The following is a 12,228-nucleotide window of genomic DNA, read 5'->3' as shown; positions in this document are numbered from 1 at the left end:
AGCAATTTTTTTCTGCAGTTTGCCAAAATGAGACCCAACCCAACTAATCCCATGCTCACTGGTGGGAGTGTGTGTAATGCTTAAAACATCAATTTCAATAACTCTCCACCTTCGGATACATTTTATGAATAATTGAGCTAAACGCATGACAGAATCAAACAAAGAAAGTGTTTGCCAGGATCCAATGGTTTGTTTTGATTAGGGTTTTGGTAACGAGATTAGGATTAAATATTAAGCATTAAAATGATTAGTAAAAGGGTCCACCGGATCAACGCTTCCGATTCGATATCGCAAGTTGAACCGGTACAGCTAAGTTAAGGCCAGCCGTTATGATTTAGACATCTGCCTAACCGGCCGGTTCAGGATTAGACCGGCCGGTTCGCCTCGGGATGTACGCCACGTAATTGTCCACGTCATCCGACGGCGTTGACCGCCGATCTTTTTGAGGAAAGATCGGACGGTCTAGAAGGGCGGACTTACGCGCCGCCGGGCGTCGAGGAATCTTGGCCGTCCGATGGAATTGTCGCGATCGCCGAATCTTTCGGAGAGTTCGTATAAAAATTAAATAGTTCGCACGTCAGCAACAGTCGTACAGAAGTTCGCTCCTAAGCTGCGCCGCGAGACAGGGGACCGGTGGTGAACTTAGATGCTGCCTTGAGGAGAGATGATGGTAAACAGCTGGACGAACAGTTAGTGTGTGGGGCAGAGTAAAATGCCCATTGTCTAGAGAGAGAAAATTTTGAGAAACTAGCTGGAGAGGACTCCGGGATTACATCCACCCAATATTGCCTTTTAGAGTCTCTCTCTCTCCATCTGTCTGTCTCTCCTCTCTCTCTCTCTCTCCATCTCTGTCTCTCTCTCTCTCTCTCTCCATCTCTCTGTGTGTGTGTCTCTCTCTCCATCTCTCTCTGTCTCTCTCTCCATCTCTCTCTCTGTGCCTCTCTCTCTCTCCATCTCTCTCTCTCTCCCTCTCTCTCCGACTCTCTCTGTCTCTGTCTCTCTCTCTCTCCTTCTCTCTCTGTATCTGTCTCTCTCTCTCTCTGTCTCTCTCTCCATCTCTCTCTCTTTGTCTCTCTATTTCTCCACCTCTCTCTCTTTGTCTCTCTATTTCTCCATCTCTCTCTGCCTCTCTATCTCTCCATGTCTCACTGTCTCTCTATCTCTCCATGTCTCTCTGTCTCTCTATCTCTCCATGTCTCTCTGTCTCTCCATCTCTCTCTCTGTCTCTCTATCTCTCCATCTCACTGTCTCTCTGTCTCTCAATATCACTTTCTCTCTGTCTCCCTCTCTCTCCTCATTGTCTCTCTATCTCTCCATCTCACTGTCTCTCTGTCTCTCAATATCACTTTCTCTCTGTCTCCCTCTCTCTCCTCATTGTCTCTCTGACTCTCTCTCTCTCCATCTAACTGTCTCTCTCTTTCTCTATCTTGCTGTCTCTCTCTCCATCTAACTGTCTCTCTTTTTCTCTATCTTGCTGTTTCTCTCTCTCCATCTAACTGTCTCTCTCTTCCTCTATCTTGCTGTCTCTCTCTCTCCATCTAACTGTCTCTCTCTTCCTCTATCTTGCTGTCTCTCTCTCTCTCTCCCCATCTAACTGTCTCTCTCTCCTCTCTTTGTGTGTCTCTCTTTCTCTCTCTCCATCTCTATCTATCTTTCTATCTATCTGTCTATATATCTACCTATCTATCTATCTGTCTATATATCTATCTATCTATCTATCTATCAGTTTATATATCTATTTGTCTATATATCTTTCTATCTTTCTATCTTTCTATCTTTCTATCAATCTATCAATCTATCAATCTATCTATCTATCTGTCGATCTATCTATCTGTATATCTATTTTCCCCTTCGGCTCTCCATAAAATTCTGAGGAATGGGTTTACGTGAGAGATAGGCTTCACTGTCACTCCATCTCTTTCAAGAGTACAGTGGCTGTTCCCCTGAGGTTGGAGTCAGTCTCTATCTATCTCTATCTCTCTCTACTTCCAACAGTTGGCCACGACCCAAAGTTGAGAAACCTCTCAAAACCTATCTCCTAGCTTCTGTCTACATTACTTTTCTTCTCCTCGTTCAAATTTCCTCTATTGGCAATTTTAGAGGGAGATAGAGAGAGGTACAGAGAGAGAGGGAGGTCTGTATGAGAGAGAGAGAGGGAGGAGGGCGACAAAAGGATGAAAGGAATCTGAAGTGGGTGTCTTCCTCTGCGAGCCAGGGCCTTGGGAGGGGAGAGCTTCAACGCTCAACTCTCTTTTTCTCTCTTACTGGGTCAAGAGAGAGAAAGAGAGAGAACAGTAGCCTGCAGAGTGCAGAAGATGGTGGGAGAGGTGGGCTCTGCGCAGTCGACAATTTTTAGTGTTCGTTGATCTCTGAAACCGATGCGTATTTAATATTTTACTGAATCTAAGTTCTAGAGAGAGAAAGTGAGAACGTTTTTAATTCTCCACCTCCCCCTACCTCCTCTTCTTGAAGATCTCTCGCCGTTCAAAGCGACTTCTTCTTCAGTATTCGGTCTGCAATCAGTCGTTTTCCCCGGGCTTTCTTCCGGAAAACCGTCCCCCAACAGGAAGAAAGCCCGTCTCTTTCTCGCTCTTCCTCTTTCTCTGGAGATCGATCTCTCCGATGCGTTCACGGCGGCTCTGTTCCTCGGACTGATCGACCGGGTCGAGTTGCGAGCTTCTCCCCTTAACTTTGATTTTTTTGTTTCTGAAGGAGAAGTTGGGCATGGAGAAGAGGGACGAGTACATGGTCGATTCCTTTGGCCGTCGTCTCTGGGAAAGCCCGACGAATTCCCAGAACTTAACTTCATTTTCTGGAGCTACCATGCTAGAGATGGGCTGGGCTTCGCCGGAATCTATGGCGGTCGGCGGGGGGGGCTTTGGCCACGCGGCAATATCACGGCCGCAGCTTCCCGACGACCCAGGATTCATCGAACGGGCAGCGAGGTTTTCGAGCTTCGGAGGTTATTTTCATGGCGGATTCAGAGCGTCAGATCCGGCGGGGATGTACAAGGGCGAATCGAACGGCGGAGAGACGTCTCAGAGCGGCGGCCCTGCCGCGGCGGAGAATGTGTTTAAGACCGGGGAGTGGGAGAAGAGACGGAAAGACGTCGTTGGTGAGGTTGTACCGCCTCCGCCGACCCAGAATTCGAGCAGGATTAGTAAGGATTCCACGGTATTCAAGAAGCGGAAGAGAGGGAATCAGGTAGTCCTGAAATCTAAATTATTGTTCTTGCTCTTGTTTCTCTTGTTTGTTCTTCCATTTTCTTCTTTTTCCAGCATTTCTTCTTCTTCTATCTTCTTCTCGTTTCTTCAAACTCTTTATTCTTCTTCTCATTTCTTCTAACTCGTTGTTCTTCTTCCTCTCATTTCTTCTAAGCTTTTGTTGTTCTTCTTCTTCTCGTTTCCTTAGCCTTTTTCTTCTTCGTCAAGCCTTATCCTCTTCCCTTTTCTTCTTCTTGCTTCTTATTCTTGTTCGTCGAGCATTATCCTCTTCCCTTTTCTTCTTCTTGTTTCTTTTCTCTTCTTCTTCTTCTCCTCCTTGTTCTTGCTTCTTTTTCTTCTTCTCCCCCTTACCTCTTCTCGCTTCTTTAGCATTTTAATCTTCTTCTACTTCTTCGTCCTCCTGTAATTTCGCCTCGTTCTTCATCCATGGCTTCTGGGTTTGACAGGAGACGGAAGGAGAACAGAAGAAAGTGGAGGGCCAGAGCTCCAGCGAGACCTCTCTGGACAACGCTGACGGGAAGCAGAAAACCCAGGCGAAGAATTCCTCCTCGCCGACGGCCAAACTCTCCGGGAAGAACGCCATGGATTCTGGCGGGGAAGCTCCGAAGGAAGATTATATTCATGTCAGAGCTCGGCGAGGCCAGGCAACGAACAGTCACAGCCTCGCGGAGAGGGTAATCTCTCTCTCTTTTTACCAGTTGATCTCCCGTTATCACTACCCACCTGCGATTAGCGTTTGAAAATCTTCAGCTGAGAAGAGAGAAGATCAGCGAACGGATGAAGCTCCTCCAAGATCTTGTCCCTGGTTGTAGCAAGGTGGAACCTTCTTCTTTTTCTTCTTTTTATTCTTCTTCATCTTATGATTATTGTTATTATTATTCTGCTTCCGATAATGATGATGAAGACGATGATGATATTGTAGGTGACTGGGAAGGCTGTGATGCTCGACGAAATCATCAACTACGTCCAGTCTCTGCAACGTCAAGTTGAGGTAACTCGTCCCACATCTTCTAATTTTTTTCTTTGTCCATCATTTTGAAGGAGGAAATCGTCATGGCTGGAGCACCGAAGAACAGAAAAAAGATCTAGACTTTTCATCATCTCTAAACTCCCTTCTCATCTGGCAGTTTCTGTCCATGAAACTCGCAACTGTGAACCCTCGTCTGGACTGCAACGTCGACAATCTCCTCTCCAAGGAGGTAATCTCCACAGATCAACTACCAAAACAACGATAAAAAAAGCAGATTTTTTTATAAAAAAGAGAGCTCCCGCCTCATCTTGCAGATGCTCCCGCCAAGAGGGTTTTCTTCTTCCTCCGACTTGTTGCATTCTCAGCCGGGTCTGATCCAGCCAGGCGTTTCAGAGCTGGGACCCCCCTCCGCCATCCCTAGGAGATCTCTGACCCCTCATATGACGTCTAATCAAGTTACTTTTTTGAGCACTGCCCATTGATCTTCTCATGCTACTAGCAATTGGGTCGAACCCTAGAGAGAGAAATATTTATTGATATATATATATATATATATATATATATATATATATATATAGAGAGAGAGAGAGAGAGAGAGAGAGAGAGAGAGAGAGAGAGAGAGAGAGAGAGAGATATTGATGAGATGGTACCCTGAATGGTGCAGATGGTGGCTGGTGTCTGGGATGAAGAACTTGATCGGGTCATTCAGATGGGATTTGGAGTCCAAGACTTGCAGCGTGAGCAACCTGTTTTTGGACATAACCAGGTCAAAACTTCGGTATATTTTGTGGGGGATAATGACGGGGAAAGCATCTTTGACTGTGATTTGTACAGGATTCTCTTCGGTGGGGCAGATGAAGGCCGAGCCATGATGCGACTGCTGACCCATCTCATCTGTCATCTCTATCTCATACGTGGTGGTGTGGTCTAAGAGAACACCCACGAAGACAGATGGGTACTTGTGATGACTCTGCAACTCTGGAGAGATATCACGTCAGATGTACAGCATCACCAGTGTGTGACTCATCCATGGGGCCACTAGTTTTTTTCTTCCAGAGAAGTAGAAATTTGTTGGCGTATTTTGGGAGATGTACTTGTGGTGGTTTGTTCATGACAAAAGGCTGTCTATGTAATATAAATATGAGAGAACAATTAAGGAGATTACCCTTCATTTTATGTGTGATGTCTTTAAATGTGATATATTCTTCTTATTTTTGAAGAGCACATTAGTTTTTTTTCTTTATCTTATTTTTCCGAGTATTTCTCTATGGTGTGATTGGTTTTTCGTAAATGCATAACAGTAAATAATAATAAAATTATGGTGATATTTGGCTTGTTCTTTGGGGTTTCTTATTCTCTTAAGACAGTATTTTAATCATCCGAATCATATTCACATAATTGCTTGCACTTCATCGCAAATACCCCCGTCGTACCTCTGGAATGACTGTTATATGTATATTTATGTTTTGTTCTTATTTTTATATTTTTACTTGACTTTTAGATTTTTGCTTTTATTTTGAATTATTTTAGTTTAATTTAAACATAATTCATTGATTGGGATCATCTTTATGATGAAAAATAATAAGTATATCCATTTCTACTTTGTACCATTGTTTCAGACATTTATAAACAAAACAACTGAAGTAGCATTTGAGATTCATATTTGTCAATCTGTTTATGCGTGATACTATAAACTCATTTTCAGGGAGGTTCTTTGAGCATGTGAGATTCTCGCAGGAAGGAACTGGTAAATTGCTGACCTCTGTAAAAAAGAATAACAGATCTAAGGGTACCATGTAATATATATCATTTTTGAGAAAAATATGAATAATGGTTTGAACTGAAAAGGGTGTTTAACCATCATGTAATGAATTTATTTACCCATTTTAACAACCAACACCATGTAATCTCTATCTTTTTTAGAAAAATATGAATAATGGTTTGAACTGAAAAGGGTGTTTAACCACAATGTAATGAATGTATTTAACCCAATTGAACAACCAGTGCCATGTAATCTCTACAGTTTTTGAGAAAAATATGAATAATGATTTGAACTGAAAAGAGTGTTTAACCATCATGTAACGAATGTATTTACCCAAATGTGGTTAGCCCATCAATAAAATCCATAAAATTGTATTACGGTATCTGATCAAGAACAAGGGTTGAAGAATTACCCCTGGGACCAATGTTGAACCTTGTGTTGCTATTATAAAACAGATATTCTGAAGTATAAGCAATCATCTATTTTTTCAGGTCTTTCTAATATATATATTCTAAATTCATTTGGATGTTTTCATGATACTTTCATGTCCTTCCATTTTTAAAATTTTAAAGTTAGTGTATAGTGAGTGAAATCAGTGCAGAATAGTAAAAATCAAATAATTTTTTTATCTTCAAACTTTCTGTGAATTTTATCATAATTATTTGTCTATACAGACAATGTTTAAAATACGTATTATACCAAGAAAATTTTATTTGAAATTGAAAAACATTGTGAACATGCCAGTGTTACTCTTCAGTACAATATTTTATTTAAAGTCAACGCTGAATATCTTTGACACATTTTGTGGCATTTCTGTTGATTCTTTCTATTCATTTAAAAAATTGTAGACTAAATTGTCAAGATGAATATAGTAGAATATCTGAGACAAAAATAATTTCCCCCATATTAATGGAACGTAGCTGTTTTCTTTGAAAGTAAGATATCTCTGTTCATTTTCTAAAATAAAATTTAGCTTTTTATCTTTTTTGAAGTATAGTTTGTAAATAAAATTTTCAGAGAAATTGAGTACGAATGTATCACAGTCATATGTATTTTTCCTAATTTTCATTAGCCTTTAATTCTCTTTAATTGACTGGCTTAAATTAAGCTTATAAAATATTATTATCACTTAAAGTGAACCTAAGCTATGGAACGAGTCTTAAGTCAAAATTTACCCCGTACTAAGTTTCAACAAGCAAGGTCTATGTAGAGTTGTTTGAAAATATATGTAGATACATGTGATTCATTTCTAATATGGCTAGTAGGGTTCGCACAACCGATATCCGATATCCGGGAAAAAATGGGACGGTGTCAGATATCAGATATCAGTCTAGAAGGGGTTAGACGGATATCGGTATCGGATATGGGGGGGGGGGGGGAGGGGGAGGACGAATAGGGTATCGGATACCGGATATTGGTTTTCCGATATCTGGATTTCGGAGACGGATACCTGATGTCGGATATCGGTTTTCGACATCCGGATATTGGATCCGGTATCCAGATATCGGATCCGGTATCGACTGATAAAAATAAATTATATCTCACATTCTACCTGTTAGTTTTAAACGCATTATATGGTTTATGATTTATGATCAATGCCCCCTTTCCAAATTTCTCATCTAATTCGGGTGATTAAATTAACCCAAATTAGGTTCAAATTATTCAAAAAGAACATCAATTGGATTCCTTACTTGCTTCCCTTGGACGACACTCGTACTTATCACTACACATCTTAAGTAGAGTTTTTATAAATTTTATTGTATAAGCTAAAATTGACAACGACAAGGGTTTAAAATTGCATAAAATTTACCCTTATTCTTGGCTTATCAATTAGAAAGGGGAAATTGCTGATGTGGTGCATGTTGATGTGGCACCGCATGAGCTGCGACAAAAGCTATTAAAAAATATATTTAAATAATAAACTATCATTATTCCTTTTTTGCCACTATACTATCATTATAATAAATGTTCCGTGGGCGAGAAATAGATGATTAAAATATTATTATTTCTCACTCCTTTCTCTCTCCTTGGAATAGTCAACAATGACCGTCGTGCGACGTGGCAGTGCCATTGAGCACCATGTGTACACATGGGGCGCATGTGTACACTTGGCGAATATATGTCACGTTTCTATTAGATTAGAAAGGGGAAATTGCTGATGTGGCGCATGCTGATGTGGCACCGCATGAGCTGCGACAAAAGCTATTAAAAAATATTTAAATAATAAACTACCATTACTCCTTTTTCCTCTTCGTCCCAATGCAAGACTTGGCGTGACGAGACCTATGGATCGTAGATGACGAGGAGGAATCTTAGCCAATCATCACATTTAATGCCCAAAAGAGACAAAACCCTTACCAAATGATGTGGCGACGCTTATGAGGACAAGGAGAGAGAAATATTTGAATTAAATTGACAATTAGAAATCATCCATATGGTTGGATCTATAAATTGGGCCCCTGATCTTTGTAAAAAATATCTTTAAGCTCACTTGTTCCTACTGAGGCTATTTGAAAGAAAGCGAAGTTTTGAAGGTCCATCAAGTGTTCCTTGATTTCTCTAGTGATTGGGGAGGTTAAACAGAGAAGTGAGGAGGTTGATCTGAAGTAGGAAGATACCGTGATCCTGACGGAATATAGGGATATAACATTAGCCTTTCGCCTTACATTGAATCATTTCCAACACACAGTTAGTTTATCCATCTTCACCATCCATCACTTTCATCCATTACCATCCTTCATCCACTCCATCATCATCCCCTATCCATCCGCGCTGTAATCTTCATTTCACGTCCTCCCTACACCGTGACGATCTCGTCACACATCTCTCTCCTTCCTATATAAACAAACACATATCACTACGTCTCTCATTTCTTCCATCGTTCTACCTCCTTCTTGCTATCTTTATCATCGTATCCACTCGCGATTATGCCACTTACCATGCCGCTGTTACGATCTTGTCTCTCTCCCCTTTCTCTTCCATCTTAATACCAAATTAGTAAAACCCTAATTAGTCATTTATCATCCTATTATCTACTCTCATCAAGCATTCACTACCGTATACATTTTTCTTCTCCTCTTTGCTTTACCCAATTCAGATCGCACTTTCCCTAATATCCAATCCGTGTGGAGATGACCCATACTCATCACTAGATAATTTAATTATTCACAAGTATCGGTTATAAATTTTATTGATTAAATTAAAATTGTCAACGATGTAACTTTAACCCAAATTTTGGGTTTATCACAAGACATGGGTGAATTGTAAATATGCCTGTGGAAGATTTTTTAGGTTGAAGAGCACTGAATTACACTCAAGGTTAAGGATTCCTAGATCCATTATAAATCCCATTGAAAAACAAAATTTCCCCAAATTTCTACTAACCTTTCTATCTTGATCATTCTATTTGTCTATCATGTCTATTCTCGAAATATCTTAAGAAGCCATTCATCTTCTGCTTCAATTTCACAGTCTATTTTGTTCTTGGAAAATCCAAAACAATTCTGAACAAACCATTAAATACTTGGAAACATTTTTTCTTTATGTATTTTATTTTACACATTTAATCAAAAATAAAATTCAGAATTTATGTATAGTTTCCTCCATATGAATCTACCACACTTTCACTCTATGCTTTCTATATTTTTAAAAATAAATTTGATTTATAATATATTATATAGACTTGGAATCCAATGATACAATTAATTTCCCATTTTTAGTCTTATCATATGACCCCATCATAGTATTCTTAGTGATAGCACTCGAGAGACTGAATATCACTAGTGGGGGGTTGATTGATAGACAATCTCCTTGTTTTTAGGTGACGAGGGATTCAAAAAGTTCTATGGTATGAGAGATATTAGTATTGTTGGCATACATCATCTCTAATGCAAAGGAAAATTTTGGCAATGTATACGGTAGTGAGCGCGATGTTTGGCAATAGATTACTCGATGCTTGTGATAACCTAGACACGATTTCAGACCACATGGAGTATGGGGAAATGACTGGTGGCGGACGGACACGCATCAATTGATAAAGTCAGATATGGGCAGTGACTGGTGACTAGGAAAGACTCACGTTGTTATACTTTTGCTGCATCTCCATTCTCCTTTTGCACCCTAATAATACATAAATTTTCGGTCTATTTCCATGAAATAAATATATTTTATGCATTGAAATATTACATATGAGTGTTTACAAGCTAAAAATGATCAAAACTATTTTTAGAGTGAAACTCTGTTTTTTGTGGATTAATGGTATTTTTATGGATTTTTCTAACATCATATTCTTGCAGAAATTATTTTTGTGATTCAGAATATATTTTTTAAAAATTCTTTTGACATTATATTCATGGAGACATTAATTTTATGAGTTAGAATATGTATACTTTTAGGACCCAAGATTTATTTTATAAGTATTTGTTAATATATGTTTGTCTTAAAATTGCACTCCGTCATGTGTCGCTACATTACACTGTGTGGGTTGACTTGTCCAAATCTAATGTTCTATAAGCTTCCAAAATGATATTGACTTTTATAGTGTCTTCTAAAATTTTCTAGATGCTTCTAGAACCTTCAAGATTCTTCTGTAGCCTTCTAGATGGTTCTTAAATCTTATGGAGTCTTTTAGACTATTCTAAAAGCTAATGGATCATTCTAGAAGCTAAGGTGTGAAAAACTTCTAGAGAGGGAGGTCTCTAGAATTTTCCAAGGAGCTCTATAAAAGGAGGTGCTTACCTCATGTTGAGGGGGAACTCTGGAGGGAATTTTGGAGGGTATCCTAGTGTGCATCTTTGTGAGCATCCTTGTGAGCAACCTTGGAGGGTTCAAGATAAGCTAATTGGAGAGTTGGAGAATAGTTGGGGACAATAAAGCATCTCGCAAAGAGGTTTTTGTGCGGAGGTGACTCCAAGTGTGTATCTTCTTGTTGGTTAGTCCCTTTGGTTAACTTATTCTTTTTTCTCCTATTGTGCTTGCTGTTTAGGACCTTTATTGCAAAGATTTATCATCCCATTCAAGAAGGTTGGTTTTCTCCAATCAATGTGTGGATTTTGTTTACTCTCGTCCTTATACTATTGGTGGACTTGAGTTTGGTTGGATCCATTGCGTTAATATCCTAAATATCATACAATCATAGGGAATATTTTCATCTTTTTCTCACCTGAACAACAAGCGTTAGTGTGTCATTCCATATAAAAAATGAAATGAAGTAAAAGCAGGTTACGTGGCGCACAGTGATGCGTCGCCACATCACAATAATTATTTAAGTGCAAAGAGTGTTGTTTTGTGTTCTTCCTCGATACAGGGACGCATAGTGTTCTCATAGTTGCCGATTATGGAAGACAAGGTGATTAGGCCAAAGATCAAAGTATGACGATCAAATATTTTAACAGTGAAGGGAAAAAATGAAGTGACATCGACGATGATGAGGAGAGAAAAAATAGACAAGCAAGATTGCTCTGACTTCAAAGCTTAATTTATGATGATCTACAAGGCCTGTTGAGCTGAATTTTTAGGGTTTCTTTGTATTCACCACCTCTTCCATCCATGCCATCCAATTTACAAAAGATGCTTGGATCCTTTTCAATTTTATCCTTAAACTTGATTCCTTCACTAGCATCTGGTTGAAAGGTAGTGTGTTTATGAGATTGATAAGCCGAAAATAGGGGTAAAAACTATGCAATTTTTAGCCCTTGTCGTTGTGGATTTTGGCTTATGCAATAAAATTTATAAGAACTCCACTTAAGACGTATAGTGATAAGTACGAGTGTCGTCCAAGGGAAGCTAGTAAGGAATTTGATTTGGTGATTGTATTGGTCGTTTCACTATGATTAAACTGAATTTGATCTTCAATGATGATCAAGTCACCCTAATTAGATGAAAATTTAGAAAGGGGGGTAGAATAGTTGAGATGAATAGAAGAAATGTGGAGCTCTAAATTGGCTTCTTTGATCCTAATAAAAGGATCCAAGAGGTCAATTAGAGAGGTTAAAAGGAAAAATTTAATTTGAGTTTGGTTTGTTTTTGCAACTTTGATAATTCAGAACTGAAATGGGGGTAATTTAATCTCCTAAGAATTAAAACTATTTTTTTAGAGTTTTTCTTTGGAATGCAGTTGAATGCTTAGTTGAATCCCTCAAATTCTCCTCTCAATCCTAATCAGGGCTTGTACATGCCACTCAAGCCAAGCGATTTAGAATTTCAGATCAAAACCAAGAAGAAGAAACAAGAAATTGAACTAATCTCATTCAAAATGCACAAATCCAAATACA

The 12,228-nt window shown here is 39.1% G+C and overlaps 1 protein-coding gene across 3 annotated transcripts; it reads left to right on the top strand.

Moving 5' to 3' along the window:
- Positions 1-2,068: 2,068 nt before the first annotated feature.
- LOC144712845 (transcription factor bHLH49-like) lies at positions 2,069-5,418 on the top strand. 3 transcript variants are annotated; one of them, XM_078587193.1, is made up of 9 exons: positions 2,069-2,357; positions 2,713-3,204; positions 3,671-3,898; positions 3,975-4,040; positions 4,147-4,215; positions 4,352-4,423; positions 4,509-4,649; positions 4,859-4,960; positions 5,029-5,418. In XM_078587193.1, the coding sequence occupies exons 1-9, from the start codon at positions 2,316-2,318 to the stop codon at positions 5,050-5,052; spliced, it is 1,236 nt and encodes a 411-aa protein (XP_078443319.1). In that variant the 5' UTR covers positions 2,069-2,315; the 3' UTR covers positions 5,053-5,418. The 3 variants fall into 3 exon arrangements, with proteins under 3 accessions (XP_078443319.1, XP_078443321.1, XP_078443320.1); XM_078587195.1 differs by having other exon boundaries at positions 2,071-2,327; XM_078587194.1 differs by having other exon boundaries at positions 2,073-2,357; positions 4,859-4,931.
- The last annotated feature ends 6,810 nt before the right edge of the window (positions 5,419-12,228 follow it).

The sequence above is a fragment of the Wolffia australiana genome, chromosome 15, assembly GCF_029677425.1.
Source record: "Wolffia australiana isolate 7733 chromosome 15, ASM2967742v1".
Taxonomy (NCBI): domain Eukaryota; kingdom Viridiplantae; phylum Streptophyta; class Magnoliopsida; order Alismatales; family Araceae; genus Wolffia; species Wolffia australiana.
The sequence above is the reverse complement of the archived record's forward strand: the minus strand, read 5'-3'. Positions and strand labels throughout refer to the sequence as shown.